General features: G+C 45.3%; 1 protein-coding gene across 3 annotated transcripts in view; it reads right to left on the minus strand.

Moving 5' to 3' along the window:
- The window catches only part of arhgef4 (Rho guanine nucleotide exchange factor (GEF) 4), a 36,328-nt gene extending 34,210 nt beyond the window's left edge, over positions 1 to 2,118 (minus strand). For 2 of the 3 annotated variants that reach the window (XM_063912942.1, XM_063912940.1), the window contains exons 1-3: positions 1,852 to 2,118; positions 552 to 824; positions 94 to 223 (exon numbers count right to left, since the gene is read on the minus strand). In XM_063912942.1, coding sequence (XP_063769012.1) covers positions 94 to 223; positions 552 to 824; positions 1,852 to 2,118 — 670 coding nt within the window. The remainder of the gene's footprint in view (positions 1 to 93; positions 224 to 551; positions 825 to 1,851) is intronic. The other variant, XM_063912943.1, reaches the window with a different exon arrangement.
- Between the last annotated feature and the right edge of the window lie 21,904 nt (positions 2,119 to 24,022).

Below are 24,022 nucleotides of genomic sequence, written 5' to 3' on the forward strand. Positions count from 1 at the left end.
AGAACAGCACCAGAGCACCATTCAACGTCCCTGCGAACATCTGGATAAGAAGTATCGTATGTAAAATGCAGAACACTTAATCAGAGTACTTACAGAAGTAGGAGATGTGTCGCCTCCAGCCGAGGCAGTCCAGACCGATGGGGGTGCTCTGAGAGAAGCAGTGCGATTTGAGGGGCATCCCACGAAAGGCCTCAATGGGACCCAAGCTCACTCCAGCATCAGTCTGTGGGAATAATAGAGGACTATCTTCAAATCACTGACCCATTTATTTATATTCAAACTGAACATGAACCCAATCAACACATTGCAGAAAAGGAAGAAAAGAGTAAGGCATGCATGAATGTTCAGAAGAGTGGAAATCTAGGAGGCCATGCCTGAAGCAGATAGTAAAGCGATGACAGGTTTCATATCCTCGATATAAAGCCATCAGACAGGAGCAGACTGTCCAGGAGAAACTCAGAGACAGGAGAAGAGAGGAGAAGAGTGTAACAAAGACTTCTGAGGTTCGGATCTTTGCTTCGGCGGCTCGAGGCGCTGTGGCCACTTCTTACTTTGTCCGAGTCTTCGGACAACAGCGTGTGGAGCTGGCCCAGGCTCCCCCGGATGGCTCGGGCCAGTTTGCGTTTGTTTTTCTTCTGCTCTTCGATCCAGAGGTCGTCTGAGAACGTTTTCCTTTGCTGCTGGCCCCCTCCGTCACGGAACACATCCACCCAGCAGCCAGTCCTCAGCCCACAGGGAACCACAGAGGGCTTCCCCTCGCTCTTCACCTCCAACTGCCTTCTTGTTTTGGACTGGCTGCGAGGTCGGCCACTGTTTTGAGATCCCTTTTGAGTGCACAGTTTACTGGTTAGTCACAGACTTTTCTCTACCAACCCCTCGGCTGCAAAGGAACTGGGGATACTATTAACCCTAATAAGTCAGTAACTTTGAATACAGGACAGTGAATCGTGTCAATGGTGTATGATATGACATGAGGATGCACATGCTTATTACCACAGGAACCTTCACTGACAAAGACCTGGTACGTTGACCCCAAAATCGCAACAACAATTAAATTAAATACTGCAAAAGTTGGTGACTAAAGCCCTTAACCATCAACTGGGAAAACCAGGCTATAGTAAATCAGATTTAATTTAAAGTGGGAGGATGCCACAAGGTGGGGCTAGTCCTCCAGTTATCCTGTTGGCTTTGTATCACAGGACTATTATAGGAGCTGGCAGGGCGGTGGGCCGGTGGTGACCATCTAACTCACAGAATGGAAATCTACCGCACTGCTGGGGGCTGAGGGGGAGAAAAAAGAGTTGACTCTGCGGTTTCTCTCCTCCTCTTCATTTAGATTGAAGAGAGCCACAAAGAAGGACTTGTTCTCCGTCCCCAACCCAGATACTGACAGATCTACTAGATACACCGGCAACCACCCTGACACACACACACACACACACACACACACACACACACACACACACACACACACACACACACACACACACACACACACACACACACACACACACACACACACACACACACACACACACACAGCAGAGTAACAGATTAACTGGTGTTGCTTTATTTTTCTGTTCATCCAAAGCCAGAGATAGTGAGGGTGCGTTGGAGGCGGGGATGAAACCCTTTTCCCAGGGAGCTGGAACCCTATTGGCATCTTAATTGAGATCTTAACAAGGACTAGTTCATCTACAGAGACTTAAAGTGATGTTTACATTTAAAAAGGTAGGCATTTACACAGTTGAATGACATCCCAGACACATTTTGGTATTTCATTCCTGTATAAAGATGTCCCACATTTTCTTTTCATGTTATAAAATCTGCATGACAAACAGATCTTCTTACCTCTAATTCGTTGATAGAGTCGATGGCACTGATTTGTGACTGGGTTTCTATTCTGCCTTCGGCTGCATCCACGGGGCTGAGGCTGACACCCACGGGGCTAGCTGATGGTTTTAGAGTCTTAGGTCTCTCGGGGGGGTCTGTTAATCCCTCTACGCTGACAGACTGGCTCAGGAGGAAAGGACACGCAGAGTTGGCCCTCGCTGAGTGAGAGTAGCAGAAGATTTTACGCTGAGCCGTCGGCCTGGGACTGGTGGGTTTGGGGCTCATTGGTCGTAAGGGTCCCTTAGCCAAGCTCTCACTGACCCCTGGGTGGGACTTGGTCCTAGGGGGGTGAAATCTGCTGAGTAAGGGTGGCTAGTGAGGAGCTTAAAGGTGAGACAGCGCTGGTGTTGATAGGCTGTGAGACTGCTGAGTCATCTAGAAAGAGAGGTAGGCCCGACTCAGTGGTAGGTTCACCATTTGGTGATAACTTTCTCCTCAGGCCCTCAGATTTACAGCCATGGGGGGTTTCCTTTCCACTCGCTTCAAGGGGACCTTCCCTCTTGGAGATGGGGTCAGTATGGCGACGGGCTCCGGGGGATGTGGGGGTCCCTGGACTGTTGAGCCTGTCCAGCAGAGGAGAAGACGTTATGTCTTCCCAGCTCTGCCCAGACGCTGCGCTGCTACATTCCCCCTCCGGCACTGAAATAGTTCTTTTCAGCAGCTCATTCTCCTTGGCCTTCTTTAACCTCCTTGAGGATTGTTTGGCTAAACCAGAATCCACATCGGTGCCCACAGTGGCCTGCTCCTCGTTCTCCTTATCCAATGAGCGGGACTCAAACAGGCTGGACAGAGACTTGTGTGCCTGTGCAAAGCGCATGCGGATGTTTAAACTGTCGTTGCTCTTGCTCCTCTTGTACGTCTGCCCGTTGGGTGCCTGGGCAAGACTGAGGAGGGGGTTGTCTGGGCTTGCTCCTCCGTTTCCCTCCCCATTACTCCCTTGGCTGACCAGCTGTCGGACATGGCGAGTTTGGGGAGAAGAGGGGAAAAAGCCACAGTCCTCATCTTCCATCTCATAATGCAGTGAGGACAGTGATTGGTGGACTGTTTGGTTCAGCACGTTGCCTCGGACAAAAACCTCATCGTCTGAGTTCTCCCTATGGGGCCCGTGCTCAGACAGAAGGCCCTCACCTGCGCCATCGGATGACTCCTGGGTAATCTCCTCACCTGTGGCACCTTTTGAGCCCTTAGACTTCCTAAAAGAAGGCATTTTTGCAAATACAGAAAACTTGGAGCTTTTACTTCCTGCCTGGCTGCCTTTTGATTTGCTCCTCTTGGTCATTTTGTCATGGTTGGTATTTCTGTCTGAGTTAGAAACAGGATCCTCAAACTCATCGCAGGTGCTGCTAGCTGAGGTGTAAGACACTGCATCATAGGCGACAGTCATCGGTCTACAGTAAGAAGTGGCCGGGTTCGCTTCAGATTCGGCAGAAGTATCTTCCTTATGCTCAGGATGATGTTGGGGACTCGTGGGACTTGAATTGTCCCATGAAAGTTTAGCACTATCCCTAACTTCCTCTGTAGGCCTCATGACCTCATATTTTTCCTCTGTTTCTATGTTAAAGTCTTCCTCTGTTTTGCCACAGCTTTCAAGGGATCGCTCAGCCTCCAGAATTGGCTCTAAACTGCTGACAGTGAGCAGGCTGACATCAGGGTGTGTGTACCTCACCCTGACCTCCTGCTGTGGAGCTGACAATGTGACCTGTGTGTGGTCCCTATGCCCCTCAGCCAGTGTATATTCCTCCAATGATTTGGATAAGCTGTCTTTTCCTCTGGTAGATAAGCTGTGATCCCCTGTCTGGCTAAATTCACTGTCCATTAATAGGCCTCTGCTGTCTGAACTTGACCTAGACTTATGACAGTAATACCCTCATCACTCTTCTTTGTCTTGAGTCTTGAATGGCTGTGGATAGAAAGGTTACTCCCTGGCACAGATTCAGTATCTTCACTATTGCTTCTGTGGTCCAGTGAAGACTGGAACACCTCAGACTTGTTCTCGGTCTTGTCTACATTTTCTAAAGGATCATCGTTCGCATTCGTTGATGGTTCAACTACAGGACAAATTATTCTCTCATTACTTTTGTAGTAGGCTCCCTGTGAGAAACAGACTAAACCCTCCCCTCTTCCTACCCCTTTTGTACCGGCCTCTGTATTATTGTTGGAGTCTGAGAGGAGAGATAAAGAAGCGTTGAGGCTGTTGGGAGGTTCAGGGATCTGTAGCAGTTGCTGAAATTGCCTACAATGACTGGAAAGTGTGCTGACAGTAGTGTTTATGCTTGGTATGGAATTGGCCTGGTGTTGTTCTCTGCTAATATCAGGAGTGGACTCAGTAAACACAGGACAGCTTGATGTTTTTCCTAGAGTAAAGCAGGCTTCTGGATCACTGACAGAAGCATGGCTGCCCTCCACCTTTTGCTCATTGTTTAGCTGGAGAAGTGAGCAGAGTGCTCCTTCCCTCCTCCCCTCTCCTCCAAAGTTGTCTGATAGCAGACGGGAGGATTCCTCTTCTCCCCGGTTGCCAGAACAAAACAGCAGATTTTCTGAGAGAATGAGACGTTCATCAGAATCCTGACGAATGTAGGATTGGTCAGGTCCTGTTTCTACAGAGCCTGACTTCTCCAGAAGCTTGCCCACAGATTGGAGCTGCCTGTGAGTGGGTATTTCTATAGTAACGCCCCCCTGATCCAAGAGATTAGGGATCAAACCCTGGGTTGGACCTGGTTGAGGTTGCTTTTGATCTGTTTGGACAGGTGAAGCCTTTGGAACAGCGGTCAGCTCAGCACAACAGGTGTCCAGAGTAAAAGAGTGTGAGGTCTCTGCGGAAAACGTAATGGATGAACATATTTCATTTACTGTCCCAGGTGGTGCGCACCCAAACTGTCCCGCCGGAAAGCAGACACCCGACACCTTTGCCTTATCCTGAGGCTTTGTTTCACTCGTACAAACCTGAGGGCGGATATCTGCCAGTCTTTCCTCACACACAGTTCGTGAACAGCAAACATCCACATTGTGTGCCAATATATTACCGGTATTGATCGTGAGCTTTTCTAATGCACTATTTTTCTTTGAGCCATGTGCTTCTGTGAGGTTTGGACCTGCAACAACAAATTCTGTACTTAACTGAGTCTCTGATTGAGAGTGTGCCGGTGTTTGAGGGTTTTTCAGATCTGTAAAGTGTGTATCAGCTATGCATGTAATGTCCTTACAAATACTCTCTATTTTGTTATGTGTTGCATTATAATCTGTGCCCACACTCTTGCACACGTCCCCTTTGTCCTTGTGCGCTTTAAGAGCCTGAATGTCTTTGTCTTCATTAATTATACCCTGCTGTTCTACATGTTCTCTGTGTCTGTGAGGTCCATCATTACAGTCATGAATGCATCTACCTAAATGTGTATTTTGCTCTACAGAGTAAGTGCGGAGTGGTTCAATATTCTCTACATCCTGAACATTACAGACATCTAATCTCTCTCTGTCTGTCTTCTGTACACATGTTCTGTCTGTCTGTAACCTTGTGTGGTGTTCATGTCTGTCTTGCAGTTGCTGTGTCTCCACATCCTCTCTGGTATCTCTGTGTATCGTGCATGTTTCTGTGGATTCACTCAGTCTGTTGCTTTCTTCAGGTTGTGCATGCAACTTCACTTCCTGAGTGTCTGGTGGACTGTTTACCTTCTGGTCAAAGGTGTCTGTGTTGTGTTGGCTTTGTACATGTAAACTGTATGGCTCCGTGGTGTCCTTGACTTCCTGTAAACTGGACTGTTCCTGTTTCAAGTCTAGCTCCTCTGTGTGCGGTTGACACAGGTCTGAAGGTCTGAGCTTTGTGGGGTTATTAGGTTCCACGTGGTTCTCCGGGCTTTTCCTCCTGCTACATCTAAATCGTCCCACATAAGTCTCTGTCTGTGCATCTCTGCGTTCGTCTTTTGTTGTCAGCAACTCTCTCGTCTGACTTTCCTCTGCCCGGTGCGGCAGACTGTTGCTCGCCGACTAAGGTACGCACCCTCCAGTCCCAGCAAGGCCTCCACAGAGTCCTCCCCATCCAGACTCACATCTGACAGGGTGTCGCTCTGCCGTGAGCGGGAGTCACAATACTCATCTGATGTGTCCCCCCCTCCTGTGCCTCTCTTGCACCATTCCTGGGAGTCAGCACCCAAATCCCCCTCCTCTAAGCCTAATCCTTCAGAGGGTTGGGGGGAGTGTTCGAGGGCTTCCTGGGGCTGTGGAGGCAGAAAAGAAGACGAGGGTGAGATAGAAATCAGTGCAGGAGCAACAGGTGGTTTAGCACAAGGCTATAAGAATCTTAAAGCTGATCCTCAAGCAGCAACAAGCTGTCATTTAGAAGGCAATATATAAAGTATTGATACTAATACATAGAGTCAGTCAACCGAAACAGCAGGTCAACCAGTCCTAAAGACATACAATATGTACAAGTACCGACTGAAGTCATGTTGTGCAGCCGATATCCTCTGAGTGACAGTTTCCTATGACATCAGTTGCTAGAGCCAGGCTTGCAACAAGTTCTGTGCAGCTTTAATAACTGGAGAATGTCATATTGCAAACTCTGTGGTCGTCAACACAAGGTTTCCACATCCACCATTCACAGCATTTGTTTACACCAAGTTATTTTCCATTTCTAAACTGCTAACGTTAGCCTCCTTTACTTTCTGCCACTACATGTTTCTGTGATTCAAACCATAGGATAGCATTCATATTTCCATGATTACAATGAAACCGCAAGTCGAAAGAAGAAGATATACAACATGTCTGGGCAGAAACTTGTTCCATGGACACTGCTTCCTAAAAGAAACAATCATAAGTGTTCTCCATTCTGTTTCTGCTCAGAGCTGGAGTTTAGGTCACAAGCAACAGGTTGTTCTCTCTTGAAAGCACTGTGCACAAACACACACACACACACACACACACACACACACACACACACACAATCTATGTCAACATTTTACTTACTCTCCAGCGCTTCAGTGCATTAGATGTGTGCAGCACCAAGGCAAAAAGGCGAGCGGCAAACCAGCTGAGCACGGCTCCCATGGCGTCCCACACACACACACAACCACAGAGTTCATACACACACAGCAGGAGTGTCTCCTATTCCCTGATGCTACATGTCCGTAGCTTCCCTCTGCACTCTTCTTCCTCTGTGTTTATCTTCTGTGACCGTCAGCAGGGCTCGATAAGAGCTCCATGTCTTAAGTTACAGATCCTCCCCTTTCTTCATCCACCTGCACTCACTAGTCGGAATATGAAGCCAGATAACGGGGGAAGAAGCAGAACGTTTCACTGCATGGTTAAAATGTTTTCCTCCTGCAGCAGACAGGACATAATCCAGACTCAAAACAGCAGGTACACAGTGAGCTCTGTGTCTCAATAACAAGGGCAGACATTAAGAAGCCCTGCTATAAATACAGCACTGCAACTCCAGGCAGAGCAGGGTGCATGACAACTGGAGGCTAGGGCACGTAACCTTAATGCAAGCAACTCAAATCACATTAGGAAAGACATGGCACCTGGGGGGGGGGGGGGGTATAAACAGAAGCATTTTATGGGGTCCATCAAACTGCCACACAGTGTTTAGGATGACATTCAATCTCTATAATCTACTCTGAGAATATAATGTTCTATTTTCTTTATAATGCCATATGCTGTTGTAACTATTAAAGGAAAATAAGCAGAAATTAAAAGACCAATTACTATCAAAAGTCACTTCAGGTTGAGAGACAAACACAGCATTTATTAATTCCACAGTTTAATGAAAACTACCTCCACATAGGGCGGGGCCAAACCAGAACAACTGCAGTCATTGGTTCGTGCAGACGTGCTCTGTTTCCTGATTGGCCAGTGTCATTTCCTGCTAATTAATTGGAGTTGCGTGTCTTAAAGAAGCTTAAAGGCTTAGCATAGGACCTTTTTTAGCAGATAGTGAGACGGCTGGTTGAACACTTTGACTCTTTAGTCATCCATGCATGCCTATTGGTCCGTGTGTTTATCACCTGCAGGAGACAGAGCCTGCACGTCTGACCAAGCAACTGAGCTTTAATAGAATAAAAACTCACTGAACCGGGAAATAGAAATACTTACTCTTTACTCAAAAAAGTCGAGGCATCGCTGTGGAGTTATTTCTTCGACAAACAACCATTTAATTAACTTTAACCAGCTGTTCTGTGCAGCGTCTCAGTTCATAGTGCACCATACCGGGTAGCTTTAAACTGCAGGGCTGCACTTGAAAATGAACTGTGAGTGACCTGAGGGGGGTTGCTTAAGTCCCAGACAGAGTAAAGACAACACAAACACACCTGAGCTTGTAAAGTAAACCCTCTCTCAGGTCATGGAGTTCTTAGCCAAAAACCCAAACACAGAAGCAAAGTGAACTGGAATACTGGAAGTCAGTCAAGTTAAAGGAACACAGCCATAAAAGTATCTCTTGATTGGGGGTTGTAGAATTATAAGATTATATATATTGATTTATGAGACGTCCACTTTTTTCAACCCACAGTATGTTTATGTTTGACAGATGAAGACCTCTAGTGGCCGCTTGCATAATGACTGTTGTCTTTCAGGAGGCAAAAAGCAGCAGTAGAAGAAGAACTCCGTCACTGGCACACCTCGGTTTGGACAATCATGCTCACTGACTTTACTCCTACTAGAACAACACTTGCTATAAAAAAACACACACACACACACACACACACGATACCTGTCTTTAGAGGCGTCTAGATTTTCCTCTCCCTCGTCTCTCTCTCTCTCTCTCTCTCGCTTTCTCTCTCTCCCTGTTTGCATCCTGAGGCTGCACAGAGCTCTCCTCCTGCAGACGCCACCCACACCCAGTCTTGAGGGAATGTGGACGTGGGTGCTGCAGTCACGCTGATGTGTCAGGGCCCCGGGGACAGCTGGCTATTGTGCCGGCAGGGGTCCTCTGAGTTCAAACACCACACACAAATACACACACCAACACGGCTTCTCCTTCTCTCCTCTAGGACACAGTATTCTTCGTTTTGCTACACCTGCCCAGCCTTTACCTCACCACACCTGGAATTAAAACTCCATCGGTCCAGAGGCAAAGAAAACACCTCATCCGATGCCTTCTTTGTGTAACTGTGAGTGACATCTGGCAGGATCAATTATTCATGCTGTCCTGAGCCACCCACAGATATATACAAAGCTTACCTTTAGCAGAATCTGGGTTTACTCCTCGTTCCTTTTCAAGCTCCTCTCCTTCTGTCTCACCTTAAACTACCAGCACTCCCGCCATCACCGCCCCTCTTCCCTCTGCTCTCTCTGAGGTCATCCCTAAATTGTCGCCTATTGTCTCGCATCTCAGCAGAGAGGAGGATGGAAAGAGAAACCTGATCTCTGTTCTGGAGGCTACTTGGAGTAACGTAGGACAGGGAGGGGTCGTGGGGGGAGTCCCTGTGGTTGAATGAGACACCTCAAATGTACACCAATTATTTTATAGTTCATTCAAATCATTTTGGGGTTTAAAACTGCAATGGTGATAAGCTACTGGAAAATGGAAGTCGTTATCTAAGACCCCAGGAACAGAACCCAGCTGTGAGGTCATTTTGACTGAAATGCAGATCACATGACAGACTTTGGCCATAAATGAAATGTTTCCATACACAATCATTTCCTAAGTACAAGGTTAAGTATCAGGATGCTGACCCAAGCAGGAAAAGGACTGCAGGAGGAGAAGGATGCACTTCCGTCTGGGCTCTGACACATAAGCATTAGAGACTTCTAAGACTGAGAGACAGGCTTTAGAATCGGGCTGTCATGTTTGGAAAAGTTATCCGGTAATGCAGCTTTAGGTCTATGGGCACTAAGACTGGTTCTGCTGTTTAGGCGATGTTCTCCAGCAGTGATGTGAATGGAAACGATGCCAGGACCCTCCACTGGCAAGAGGTCCAAGGTCATCTGATTAGAGCTCTTTAATACTGAGTATTTGCAATCCATGTGTTTTTAATGAACCGTAATGGAGACTTTTGCCATTGAGCAAATAACAAGGGACTGTAAATGGAAAGTTATACACAGATTCAGGACCAGTACTAATACTGACACAGTATTCTGTATTCTCTTTGACCCCGCAGATGGACAAGCTGAACTGAATAAAAAATCAACTCCTTGGCGCCGGTAATGATTGAGGGGCAATTCTGGGTGTTAAGTGTCATTAAGAGCTTTCCACAGAAAACTGGTATTGATCAGATTCACAAAAAATGGGTCATAAATCTAGCACCCCCCCCCCCCCCATCCTTTTCGACTTGTGACCCCCTAAAACCAAGCCACCAATCTGTCAACACTAGTTGCAAAAAAGTAGAAGTACGAAAAATTCAACCACAAGTTTTCCTTCCTCTTTCCAATTGAATTAAAGTCTCATGATCCCGACATGTTTTCCATTAAAGGATGTTCCATCTTCAATCAATCAGACCGTCCGGATGAATGAAATTAAATCTAAAACCAAAACCAGCTTTCGAGGACCGTGACACTGATCTAAAGATTGATAGTGAAATAGTTTTGAGAGTGGACCTAATGGAGTCTATGGTTACCACAGACAGCTGCCACTCAATTATTCATGAGAGGAGAACAAGCTGCTGCTCACTGACGCACACGCTACTATAGAAATACACATACAGGATGACCCTGAATGGATAGACCTCCATTATTATGCAATATAGTAAAGTCATTGTGGGTTTACTTTAGTTCCAAACTGACGGAATAACCATGCAAACGTTTCTTAAGGACTTATACTTAATGTTTATTATTCATGTATAGCACCTTTGCATTTATTTGTGTCCTAGTTAAATCAGCATCCATATCGAATCAATAATCGATGAGTTCAATCTTTTACTGGGACATGACTTGTCCATCTGATGCCACATCAAGAATAAAACTAACATAGAACTGTAGGAGCTTCCTTGCATGCCATCCAGCAGAGAGCAGCTTGCCAATTATAAATACAAAGCAAAGGAGGAAGTGCAAAGGAAGGAGACACAAAACAACTTTTGCTTTTCACCGTGAGGAGAGTCCCACTGTGAGTGTGATTCTTCCTGTAACTCATTCTGAGTGCACAGACTTAATCTCTGTTTATTGGATTAAGGTCTAATCCGTTACTGAATTAAATTGAATTAAAGAACAAAGCTGAGCACAGAGGAGGGGAGCCTGTGGCTGACAATGAAGCTTGATTGACACGTGCATCATAATTCATTAGAAGCACTAAAGCGCTTCCTATGGTTCGTGGGCAGAACTGATGTCAGTTCAACATGAATCACTTAAAAAGGTCAGCGTTGGGTTTGTCGGAGGACATTTGCTTTGCTAAAGGGCTGCAGTGAAAACAGAGCACTTCAGTTTGTGACAAAGGCTTCCATTCAGCGCTAGAGAGGCAATATTCTGTCTTACAGCGGAGAAACTCTTGCATGGCTAACGAGCCCAAATGTATTATTTCCAAATGCCAGTGATACACAACAGCATCATGAATAAGCAGTTCCTCAAACCAGAACTACTCTCCTTTTGCAAGATGGCTCCATTTTCAAAGGAGTCGATTCCTGAAAGGAGCTTTTCATAACCGCAAACTTTTAATATCTGGAGCTTATGTTACCATGGTGATCTAGCCTGGTTAAAAAGAGCTCCACCTTCGTGACATTGGAAACTCAACATACCTCTCTTACCCTCTAATTTCTAAAGAACTGGTCAGGGAAGTTTGCTTGGACATGATTTTTCAATACTGGACCAAAAGAAAAAAAGTTGCTTTAGCTCGCTGGTCCACTGGATAGGTAGAGCACACACACACACACACACACACACACACACACACACACACACACACACACACACACACACACACACACACACACACACACACACACACACACACACACACACACACACAGTCCTTTCACTTTACCCAGCTTGTCTCCCTTCCAGCGGACACCATGGTAACACGGCACAAAGGGAGGGAGCGGTGAAAACAGGCCCTCAGAGATCTGGGTTAGAATACCAATCGCACAGTGTGGGAAACAACCAGCCAATAAATGCGTGCGATTCCCGGCAGACTGGCTGTGTGTCCTCCCACACATAAACATGATTATTACATTACATGGACCACTCACAACAATCAGCCTGGTTTTAAAGTATCCCAGGATGTTAAGAGTTACTGAAGGCATGATGGTGGACTAGTGGGGTACATGGGGGGGAATTGTTCATTATTAAACAGGGAGGAGTGACAAAGCAAACAGGAATGCAATTATAACGCATCCCACAAATTTGATAGCCCGTGGCTTACACTGTGATATGTGTGCTAGAGGACAAACACCCAATAAGGCATCAGCGCAAGACACTTAGTTGAAGTATATATTGAATGTTTAGTGAAGCTTTATTATTTATGCCCCTTAGAAAGAATCCATTTCTAAGTTAAATGGCTTCTGTCCTACCCAAATATTGAACATAATTAAGGGGTGACCTCCAGGCTGCTGTGAAGGGAAGTTTTAATAGTGCAGAAACCCCTCACTGTGTCAGGTGAGTCGAGCTCTCCTGACCCCGTCTCACTGCCAGAGCCCCCCCCCCCCGTACGACACTAACGAACACACAGTGAGTAACGATGCAGAGAAGCCTCCTAAATCACCATACTGTGGGAACTCCACGGGAGCTTGATCCATGGTGCTGTCTCAGCTGCTTTCCTTGACTTTTAATAATGAGCAAGTTGATATTTTACACGAAGCATTAGCGAACTGAAACCTTCAAATCTATTCACGCTGGACGACTTTACTGCTATGCACTTCTTTATTTTAGCTTCTAATCTTGATCTGTTAGATGCATGAATTCCTCAAATAAGACCACGACACATTGAATGTCTCGACTTAATTGGTTCCAGACAAACTGAACAAACTTGAGAGCTATGATTCATTATCTACCAAAGTCCCAACAAATATCTGTTATTTTCAATCATTTGCAGCACATCCCTACATATCTAAACTCTCCTCCTGATGTCTGCCCTCTGATAGGCTCTTATGAGATAAGTCCCGCCTTCTTGAACTTTGGCAACCAATCAACAAGAACACATGACAACTTGTGACTGCCATATTTGGGTCAAGCACCAAAAACAGCCAAAGTTGCAGCAGCATCTTTCTCTAAAACTCCAATGATATTTCCACAGCCAGAAAGGTCCACAGGACGCACATTTTAACACCCGCCTGTGTTCAGGAGGGTCGGTATAGATGCATAGCAAGTCTTTAACAAGGCAAACTGTACTCTTTTATCAGACAGCATGATAGTTGTTAAACTGTTCAATGTATCGAACTATCCAAAGAGCTAACAGAGCTACATGTTTGTACTCAGCTGACTGAAAGCAAGATAGCTTACCTGGAAGATAGCGTGGAGTAAACACATGATACTCAGCATTTTTGAAGAGTCAGAGAAAGACGGACACACAGCCGTCTACCCTCTCCTTTATCCCCGCCCCCCCCCCCCTCCTCCTCTCCCCATGAGTTTGCTCCTGTCCAGCTCCTGTAGCGGGTCTCAGGGTATGTAGAACTTCGCAACCTGTTGCTATTTTCAAGCAGACTTAACCTCGATCACAAATGGAGAGAGATACAGAATGAGGGAGGGAGAGAGGAGAAAGTCCCGCCAAAGGAGTCACATAACAGGGAGGGCTTAACCAGAACAGCCTCACACAGGTGGAGGAGTCAGCGTGCAGGGAGGAGGCGTGCTCTGAACCTCAGACACATCTTACAGAGGCCAGAGTATATTTTGGGGGTTCCCTTTCCCTTTGTGTGCATGTAAATGGTCTGCAAAGGCTAAAATCCCAAAGTTTCTCTCTTCCTTTTTATTTATGTCTTCAATATTTTATCCTGATTGTACAATTAGAGGAAACAACCCAAAAATGCAAGCATGCTCCTCACACATCATTAGAAATAATGTATCAGTGAAGAGGAAACAATGACTGCACTGTTCTGAAAGCAAAGGGCTCAGAGGGAAAACAAAAGCCCAGGCGGGCCTACGCTGCTCCATCACACCAATGTGGAACTCAACTACGTGCTTCATTACAGTCTCTCAAAGGTTCCCCTTATTAGTAAAGACTCACTTATATTCATTTCTTTTATTTCACAAGACCGAAAAATCACCCTATTATTGAACTTCAACCTAAGCTCTTCTACCAATTACCCAGATGGATGGACTTTAAGCTTCAACCGCATAAAGAAGGTCCAATGAGCTGAGCCGGTAAGGCAGGCAGGGCTAGGATCAGGTGGTTTTTGAGCACACCTGACACCTGAACATTGAGAGGCTGTCAATCTACAATCCCACACACAGGGCAGAAGGAGGAAAAACAAACAAACAAACAAAGAAAATCACGCCCCCTTCTGAGTCAAACATAGAACTACAACTTATTTTTCTTCACCTGCAGATGAACACCATTTCTTATCGCTGTGTCAGAACTGAGGTGCCCAGTACATCCACTGGTACTGAGCGGAGTACTGGAGGAGGGTGATTTTGAGGAAGGGGACCACATTTGCTGGTGAACTTCTTTAACCTTCTTTATAGAATTCCCCTTCTACTATAAAACATAAATGTAGTCCTGGTACAAATGTGTATCCTCAGCAACACACACTTGCCACCTTCAGGTTCACCTCTGAAGTTACAGAAAGACAGTTTGATCCCCAAGTAAAATATTTAGGCGATTTGTGGGCAGCTGCCTGATGTCTTTTTCTTCCCTAAAAAGCAGTATTCCCCAGTGAGCTGCAGCCATGACTCAGACTATTCTCTGAAGGCCCGACCTCCTCTTCCCAGAAAGCTTGAAATAAATGGCTGTGTTCGGGCCAGGCTGCCGGCTGCCCGTCAGGATCACTGAAGTGAAGAAACTCTGCTGCGGTTCAAGAGCCACGGATGTCACTTTTAGACATTTGGAGAAGATGAACAAAACAGAATATTATTGGAGTGAAGCTTCTGCCTGCTTAAAGAGTCGGCAGTGGAACTCACTTTCGAGAATAGGATCAAAGCTTAATTTATCACACAGCTTAGTTTACTACAGTACATCTTTCACAGCGGGGTTACATTTGCGCTCTCCGTGGCGTGACTGACATGCAGAGCATCAGCTGTGTGTGCTTACCTCAGCACTTGTTGCTATTTGTGTAGAAGCAAAACCAGCCCTTGTTAACTTTGGCTCTGCATTATGTGCATCAATCTACTTCATAATGTGTGCATGGCTGCGTGAACCGGGTCAGGGCCCTCGGAGCGTGGCAGCACAAAAAACCATTATAGCCCTACTGTTGGGCTATAAGGGGGAACGATACACATTTGTTCCATTTAATAATCTGGGTTAACCTGCTGTCCTTTTAACATCCGACAGCATGCAGTCTCTATGCTTCTAAGGTTCCATCTCCAGCATTTCACAAGACTATACAAATTAATTTAGCAGTGTCACTTCTACTAGAGCTACCACAACATGCTTTACATTGTCCTCAGTATATTAGGGGAAAGGGCACCAGCACAAACATAGCCACTTCAAGAGGACATATGCTCATTTTTCAGGAATATTTATATTGTCTGTCTCTACTGTGACATGTGTCTATGCTTTAATTTTCAAAAAGCTCTTTATTTTCCTCATACTGCCTGTGCTGCAGCACCTCTTTCCACCCTCTGTCTGAAACCAGAGCTCAGTCTGCTCTGATTGGTTAGCTGGTCGGCTCTGCTGTGGTTAATCAACTGCTTAGATGTCCCGCCCACTAGCCTATCATGTACAGTGTGTTGGGGAGCTAGCCAACAGAAACTTCGGTGTTACATATAGTCATGATAGAAACTCCCTCTGGCGGGAGATTTTAGCCTTTGCAGACCATTAACTTGCACAGAAACCTATATAACACACTACAGGAAAGGGAAAACCCAAAAAGCATAATATATTTTTATCTATCGGCATGAACTCTACTGATCCTCCACTGCCACAGTGTGTTATGGTTAACCTTCTCCACCCCGTATAAAGACACTGCTGCTTACAGTGTGCATCAGCAGCAGGAGCATAGACCTGTTCCAAAACAAGGCGTCATCCGAAACACAATGTGGTCCCAGGTCACAGGTTAATCCCCCCCCGTACAATGCTCAGGAGACATCATGGGTCCGGCTCTATGCAGTAGCGCTGCTGCAGGCCTGCCAGCTGTAAAGCCCACAGAAACCTATTATACTCCATTTTTATGGCAATGGCAACAACTATCAATAGGCAGAAAGGGACCGGGTGTTCTTTCTTTCTCATTGGTGGACAAGATGGTGGCCTCCGCATATACATGACAATGTGTGTGCCGCTGCAACATGCTAAGCTCACAGGACAGGCTATCTATTGGAAACAGAAAGGCTAAAAAATGTTGTTGAAAAGGTAGCGAAGAGAGCAGAGAGGTGGAGGACAGAGGCATGCTGGGAGCTTTGCAACAAGCTCTTAATGTATTGTGGAGCATGGGAAAAACACTTGAACCTGTTTCTTTGCTCCTTGTCACCAACAAAGGACATGGACTCTTCAGATGAGTCCTTTAATGAAGGAAAAGAGGAGTTAAGAGTTACTTTAACCCAGACTGATCAAGGCGAGGATTAACTATGGCTTCCTTCTTTTTGGAGAGCAGCCCATCAGCACTACACATGACACTTAGCCCGCTGTACGAACAACACCCACTGGAGACGTACACCGAATAAAGGGGAAGTTCAAGACTGTTTGGAGTTTCAATGTGACTTTCCTGCAGTAAATTATAGCATCTACAAAACATGGCATAAAGGGAGAGCAGCAGTTTATTGGGTACACGTAGCTTAAACAACACTGCACTTGAACGCACCAGCTAACTGCATGCATGGAGGTTATGCAATAGCCTGCTTCCAGACTTCTGAAGTGTAATCCACATTTTATTCAGCCACTTTATAGTTCTGAAGTCGAGCTCATTGAAAGCCATTTCCTTGGCTGACGAAAGACTTGGCCAATGAAAGCTTTGTCGCTGGGCTTAAGAGGACAAAGTCCCGATAAGGAACTTCTGAGAGAGGAAGTGATTGCAGAAACACAATAACAAGGAGAGTGGAGTTTAAGTTTAGCACAGGGTGGAGGGTTTAGTTTTTCTCACCTGCATGACAGAAAATGATGTCTGCAGTTCTGTTCCAGACAACAATGTGGGCAGAGAAACAAAGCAGACCAGTCGCCCATTTCAGCCCACTGTAAACTAATTTTAAAAAGCCCGGAGCACTGATTGAATCAAGTAAGAGAAACGCAGTGGGCCCTCCATATTTTGTGAGTAACCAACAGTTACAGGAGGAAATCATCATGCATCCACTGCTTCATTTGCATAACAAGGGTGGCAGAGGCCCGGGCCAACTCTGTGAACCCTAAAAGAGCGTGCTTGGGGAAAAGAGCCCCTCTATTTCTCTCCAAAAGTAGCAACTTAACACTGCTGCTTTCAACTATAGTCTGTGAGAGGGACATCCCAATTATCTGTCCAAAGCTCTGCGTGTTGATATGTGTGGTCTTTTCGAGGCATGTATCTCCAAAACAGCCCTGCAAACTGTTTAGTAGTTTGTTTGTGCACAATGCTCAGAGCTGGCTGTACAGATGCAAGAAGCTGACGCAAATAGCAGTAGCATTCAAATTAAAAGAGGCCCTATTATAGTTATAGGAGTGTTCCCTCTTCTGTAGTGTGCTAAATACGATCAGAGGCACGTGAATGGTCTTCATCCCAATTTCCCTCCAGAGGAAAATGCCTCCATTGGACTCCCCTGTTTACTTCCACATATATTGGATAGCACACATTGTATGTGACGCTAGGGGGCGGGACATCTCTATGTGGTTGGGCAATCACAACAGAGCTGGCCGGCTAACCAATCAGAGCAGACTGGGCTCTGGTTTCAGACAGAGGGTGAAAAGAGGTGCTGCAGCACAGGCAGTATGAGAGAAATAAAGAGCTTTCTGAACATTAAAGCATGGAGACATGTTGAGCATATGTCCTGTTTAAGATGCATATTCTGGATGTACTGTGAACACTGCTCCTAAAACCAGAATAACACTGGTATATTCAACATGTCTTAATGGAAAATTGTTCATTCTCAACTAGGCCTGATTCAGAATAGTTAGTTCGTCTTCATGACCTGTATCAAATTCTGAATGTTTTAATACTCTTGGTCTATTAGTCAGCATGTAAACATAGTCAGTGAGTGTCTTGTAAAAATGTTTATGGACAGATACAACCCCAGCAGAAGCTAGTGTTCCCTCCCTGAAAAAGGTCAGGCTGTGTGGTCAAGCTCTAATGGGCCGACAGACATCACCAGCTGGACACATTCAAGAGCACCAGGCTGGTGAGAGGAGAAGCTCCCTCCAAGCTGAGCCAGTGGAGCAGAGCTCATTAACATGGTGTGTTATTCTATGTTCCTGCATAACCATGAAAAATGACCCTCAGTGGGATCCCTCCGTGGATTCAGTGGACAGGATCCTCCACAGAGAGGTTTTCGCTGCCAACTTGTCAGAAGAATACAAAAGAAATCATGTCAGTTCCCATGTCTGCCCCAAGCACAGTCCTTTGCTGTCAGTCTCACTCACACGTATACATACACACAGTGCTGTTGTGCCGGGCCTGGAGGGCCAGAGAAACCTAACAACCGGGCAGGGAAACCACAGGTCCAGAAAAAGAAAAGTCAGTCGTTACACTCCCTCTGGCTCATTTCATCCTCCTGTGAGAGGAATGCTTTCTTTGGCTCTCCCCTTTCCATTCTGCTTGCCTACCGGCCCTACTGACCTTTTTTCTCTTCCTCTCTATTTTCAGCTGCTGGAAGAATTTGGGTTTAGAGGTGGATCAAAGTAACACAGGCCAACTCGAAAGCCCTGAACTCATACAAACAAGTGATGTCATGCACATGCTGGATGAGCGTGCAGACGTGATAGCAGACTGTCAGCTGCTCTGAGCCTTCACGGTGACCAACACTCACAAGCCTGCATGCACAAACGTCTTGTAATACTGAGTGAGACAGGTCTGCATTCAACTCCTGCAACACTTGGGCTGAATGGTGTTTCTAATAGTTTTGCACAGGCATGTAAACATCAACACAACAGGCAGTCAGAGTGCATTACAGTGAATATATTTCACAAGCAACGGACCAAAGAACATTCTGGCTCTCTTGCAACTTAATCTCTCCTCTTATCGAGTTGATTCTTAGTTAAATAAATTGCAGCTGGCCTATATGCATAGTGATGTATAGTTATGCTATACGTATGCATGGAAGAAATATGCAATAATGAGGGGTATGACTTTGTCTGTCAGGTAGATGAACCTGCAGTTATTCAGAATGACCTGAGAGTTATGATGATCAACGTACAGTTATCTGAGGATAAGCCAGGTGCAAAACCATCCTTGTAGCCTTGAGAATGGGAGTTCAACTGAGTATCTCTTGGAACTGAAGATTTATGATTAAACATCTCAGAATTTAACCTTATCAATGGCACATTTTGCAGATTTTCTGGTTCATATATGTATGCACGAACTTAACCGTGCCATATTCAGTTGTTATAATAACAAGCATTCATCATAGGATGTCTGTAAGCTGTTCTCCAATGGTTAGGAAGTAGGGGATCAACAAATAAAATAGGATTTGGAACATGCCTGAGAGTCAAATAGGGAGACTAGAGCATGCACACAGTGAGGGAGCATGGGAAATGGGACAGCTGAGTGTTTCCCCGCCACGCATTCCCCTCAGCTTGGCTGGATGTGAAATGAGACAAATTCCTGAGTATCTCTCTTGTGTCAACTTTGCAACTGTGTGTTAGAGCCTGGACAGCAGCCCGTCACCCCACCAACCCTACTCCACCCCCCTAAAACCCCTCTGAGAGGAATGTGACGGCTGCGCCTCCACACACTGATTTACTGATGCATGTGTGCGTGTGTGTGCAGAATTCTCACACAAACATGTAGCATGGGAGGACGAGCCGCAGAGCCGCGTGCGTGCTCACATTTTGAGTGTGTTTGTTTGAGGAAAAGGAAATGAAGAAGCGTCAGAGATTTTAGAACAATTGATTTCATGGTGATCTTCCATTTGAAACTCCCACCAGAGAGAATTTACCATTAGCATTTCTTGGAGCTAGCATGGCACTGGACACAGACACAATTCAGTCTGTGCTCAGAAAGTGGGAGGAGGTATTTGAGCATCCAGCATTTTGAAGTTGACTCTTTAAAGCTCAAATGGACATAAAACTGGTTGAATGGAGAGTCAAAACATGAATGAGTGATCAAAAACATTGAACTCTTTGATTTTAAAAAAGTGTACAGATGTCAACTTTGACCCTATGTGAGTGTAATGAAGTACATTTAGCCATTTAACCCTGCACACTTTCAGATGCTGTGTCCTTTGGGATTGATTCTAGATCCATATCGCTGTTAATACGGTACCAAAGCTTTGTGCAAGAAAGGGAACAGATTCCCCCGAACATACAGCTGTCCAACCTTCATGAGGACTGATGAAATGAGCCTTGCACACTAAAGCTTTCTACCTTTTGTTCTCTAATGAAGCAACACACCTTGATTTTTTGGGGGGGAAACCCTATCCCTTCCTTGTGGACAGTTTCTGCTTACCTGTGCTTTAGGATCACCTGTTCACTCCTGTGTTTTCATACAATGACAAAGCGGTCTGAATATTTCTACAGCTCTGATTCACAATGCTGGAACGGTTGAGGCTAATGGGACATAAATAAAACTGTCCAGAATTTAATAAAAGAAGCCTTTCAAATAAGAAGTGAAAAAAGACTTCCGGAACAAACAGGTCTTCCCACCTCCAACCTGACCCCGATCTATTGTGGTTCACAAAGAGTGCTGCAGAAAAGGCTTTTGACCTAATTCCATGATGCTCAAAATGCCAAGCAACCCAGAGCATGTTCAGATCCTTCCCGTGCTCCTGCAGCAGAGGAGGAAGCAGAACATGTGTTTTGTTTTTAGAACTTGTTGTCAGCCATCAGAGAATATGCTCAGTGGAGTTCCGGTCGAACAAAGACAACACGGCTCAAACACAGAGGAACTAATGAGGGAGGTGGTTACGTAACAATCTCCTACTGTTTTCACATAAAAAGACTCTGTGGAGCTGAACTCCTCTTCCTCCCCCGCCCCCTCCCCCTGCTCATTTTCTCACGTTCACACTGAGAGAAAGTCTCACCTGGGCCATGGCGGAGCTGCAGAAACATCCTGAGGTGGCTCGAGTTGGACACTCAGGGAAACCCGAAACTGTCTGTCTCTCCGCTGCAGGATTTATGCAGCCCGACAAAATAAAAGAAGCCCATGAGAAAGAGAAGAGGGGAGGGGGGAGGGCCATAGGGAGTAGAGGCTGTCCTGCACAACACAATCTGTTTGTGAAATGCTGTTTCTGGTTAGCACTTCATAATCCCTCCTTTGTAGACAAGCACCTGTTGATTCTATCCCGTGCAGCGTGCCTTTAATTCTAGCCCATTTTAATCTGAACACGAAACGTTTTATGATTTCAAAATAGAAATGTCTTGATATACAACTTCTGCAATTCAAAGCACACCACCGTGTATGCTACCATAGAGATTTGGAAAACAAATAAATAAAGCCCTCACAGGAAATAAATAAGGAAGGAAAATGTCCCTGAGCCGGTTATCAACACTCACACACACACTCACACACACCCACATGTGTATTCAGCCAGATCATGCTGATGTTCTGCCAGGCAATCCTTTAGAGCATCATCAGATAAAGAATTTACAGCATTCAATGCTGCCATTGAAAAGCAGACATGCACAAAACAGCTTTGAAGGCAATAGGAAATAAAGACTACAACCCCATAGAGAGAATGGACGAGCACACAAGGAACAGACACTATTCCAGGCTTCTCTCTTCTCTGAATAGGAGCCTCTGCCATCAGGACTGAGGTGCACATCAAACCGCTCAAAGTTCCGGCTATGAACCCTAATGCCAAATCTTAGGGCAATAAAGGAAAGTGCATTTTATACAAAACTCAGTTGCCGCTCTGCATCAGCCTCTTGCTACTCCCTCACTGCTGGCGTTGGACCCAGGTACAGCTCAATAAAAAACACACCTGTTTGCTATCCTGGCTACAAAATGGCCTACATATCTCCGTTGCAAACTGAAAATCCATCTGTTTTTCTTGTACCTTGGCCATTACATTAAAAAATAATAATGGTTTGGCTTAATTTGAAGCGAAAAATGAAATGTGTAAAGGAAGGAAGCTGAGCAGGTGGAGACAGAGTTTAACATTCATTGAAGTGAAACAAAACCATTCAAAATAATATTGGAAGTGGCTCAGTGCTCCTGTGAGATGATATTGACATAGGAGAGACAGAGAGAAGCCTGTTCAGATGTAGGGGTGGTCCAGGAAAATACAATCATCTATTACTGGACTGATTTAACAGCAAGAACAGTGATGTGTTTAAGCAGGACCGACTGGCTCTAAATTTAGCCCCTCAGCCACAAAAATCCCTGTGCTGAGCAGTACCACTTTTAAATGCCACAGGAAATATCAGGGTGGAGTGTGCTGAAATCTGAAAATCTAAATATGTGGAGTTTCTTAACTAAAAAAGGGGTCTGCAGCAGGTTTAAATACCTCTGAGTAAGGTATTAAACGTTCCATGGACGCTATAATCTGCACATCAAATTACGAGTTGATAATGATGTCAATAATACACTGTAAATAATGCTAAATAACACATCTCAATATGTGCTGCAGTAATTTGCACAACAAAAAGGGATTAGGCTCACCCGCTAGCTGCATGATGTAAAAAAAAAGTTGATCCTCTTAAAAAACGTGAAGTCGCACCCTGGCCCTGACACTGGTAATCTGCAGCAGACTGAAACACACACAGGCCCCCGCTGCGGCGCTCCACACCAGCCTATTTAAACGCCCCACAGAGACGGTGGCAGTTAGCGTTTGGCACCGGTGTCGTCCTGGCAGATTTAAATTCCCAAAGCCCTTTGAGATGCCTTCAAACATAAATGCACTTTATCCAGTGCTGTGAATGAGTGCCACTGAGGAGAAGACATGCAGTCACCAGGAGAAAATGGCCAGTCTGTGCAGGCTCCTGGATCAGCTGCACTGTTGCTAGGCTTGAGGTTTTTCCTCACCAAACATTTGTTTTAACTGCAAGCACTTATTCTGCTTTTTACATTTTTAAAAAACAATATCTGCAGGAAATCGACACACCCAGACAATTTTAGTGGATTTAAATATATTTTATGACATCTGATGCACGAAAAAGACGTTTCGAGTAAGAAGAAAATCTCAGTGCTTTCAGGGTTGATATCAGCCCATGGAGTGGATTGTGGAACAGCTGTTATCACTACAATTGTAATTGTTTGGATTAGGCAAAATGAATGAATGAGGATTCATGAAACAAACTTCCTTTGTTGGATACAATTTAGGAAAAGATCATGGTGATGGTTACAATAAGTACGTGGATAACAACTCTGTTTTCCAGGCTGAAGGTCATGGGTTTTCCCCTCTCTGGTGGTAGGTTTTTGTGTATGTAAATGGTCTGCAAAGGCTCAGTTTCTCTCCAGCGCAGACTGGGCTCTGGTTTCAGACAGAGGGTGAAAAGAGGTGCTGTCACAGTAGAGACATTTAATACAAATATGATCCTGGAAATGAGCATAATATCTTCTTTAAGATAATACAAAAATAGTATCATAGTGGTTTTGCATGTGCCGTTTAGATTACTGGATTTGAAGAAAACATCCCACAGAACTATTGGCTTAAGCTGTAGATGCAGACAGCTCCCATTCTTAGCTGCTGTGGTTTGTGAGCTCCAGAGTGAACCAGACTTAACTCCTTATACTTCTTTAAATTACAGAGAGAGTTCCTGATAGCGTTAGCCCACACTGTGTCCTCAAAGTGGGAATGGAGTTTGGTTTATGGACACAATAAGCTCCGCTCCTCTGGGAATCCACCACTGACCGTATGAGCCGGGATATTCGGGTTCAGGCGGGGGTCACAGCCCAATTTCTCTCCCTCACACTGCAGCGTGGAGGTACCCAAACAACACAGAGCGGCGTCACAGGGGGTTTTAAAGGCTTAAGCTCGCTACATGTTTTATCTGACGCAAGAGGAAGTTTTCTAGGCTTTTCCTTGAAGTCACAGCACGGAACAATTATGTCCTCTTCTGACA

Source organism: Eleginops maclovinus, chromosome 21 (assembly GCF_036324505.1).
Source record: "Eleginops maclovinus isolate JMC-PN-2008 ecotype Puerto Natales chromosome 21, JC_Emac_rtc_rv5, whole genome shotgun sequence".
Taxonomy (NCBI): Eukaryota; Metazoa; Chordata; class Actinopteri; order Perciformes; family Eleginopidae; genus Eleginops; species Eleginops maclovinus.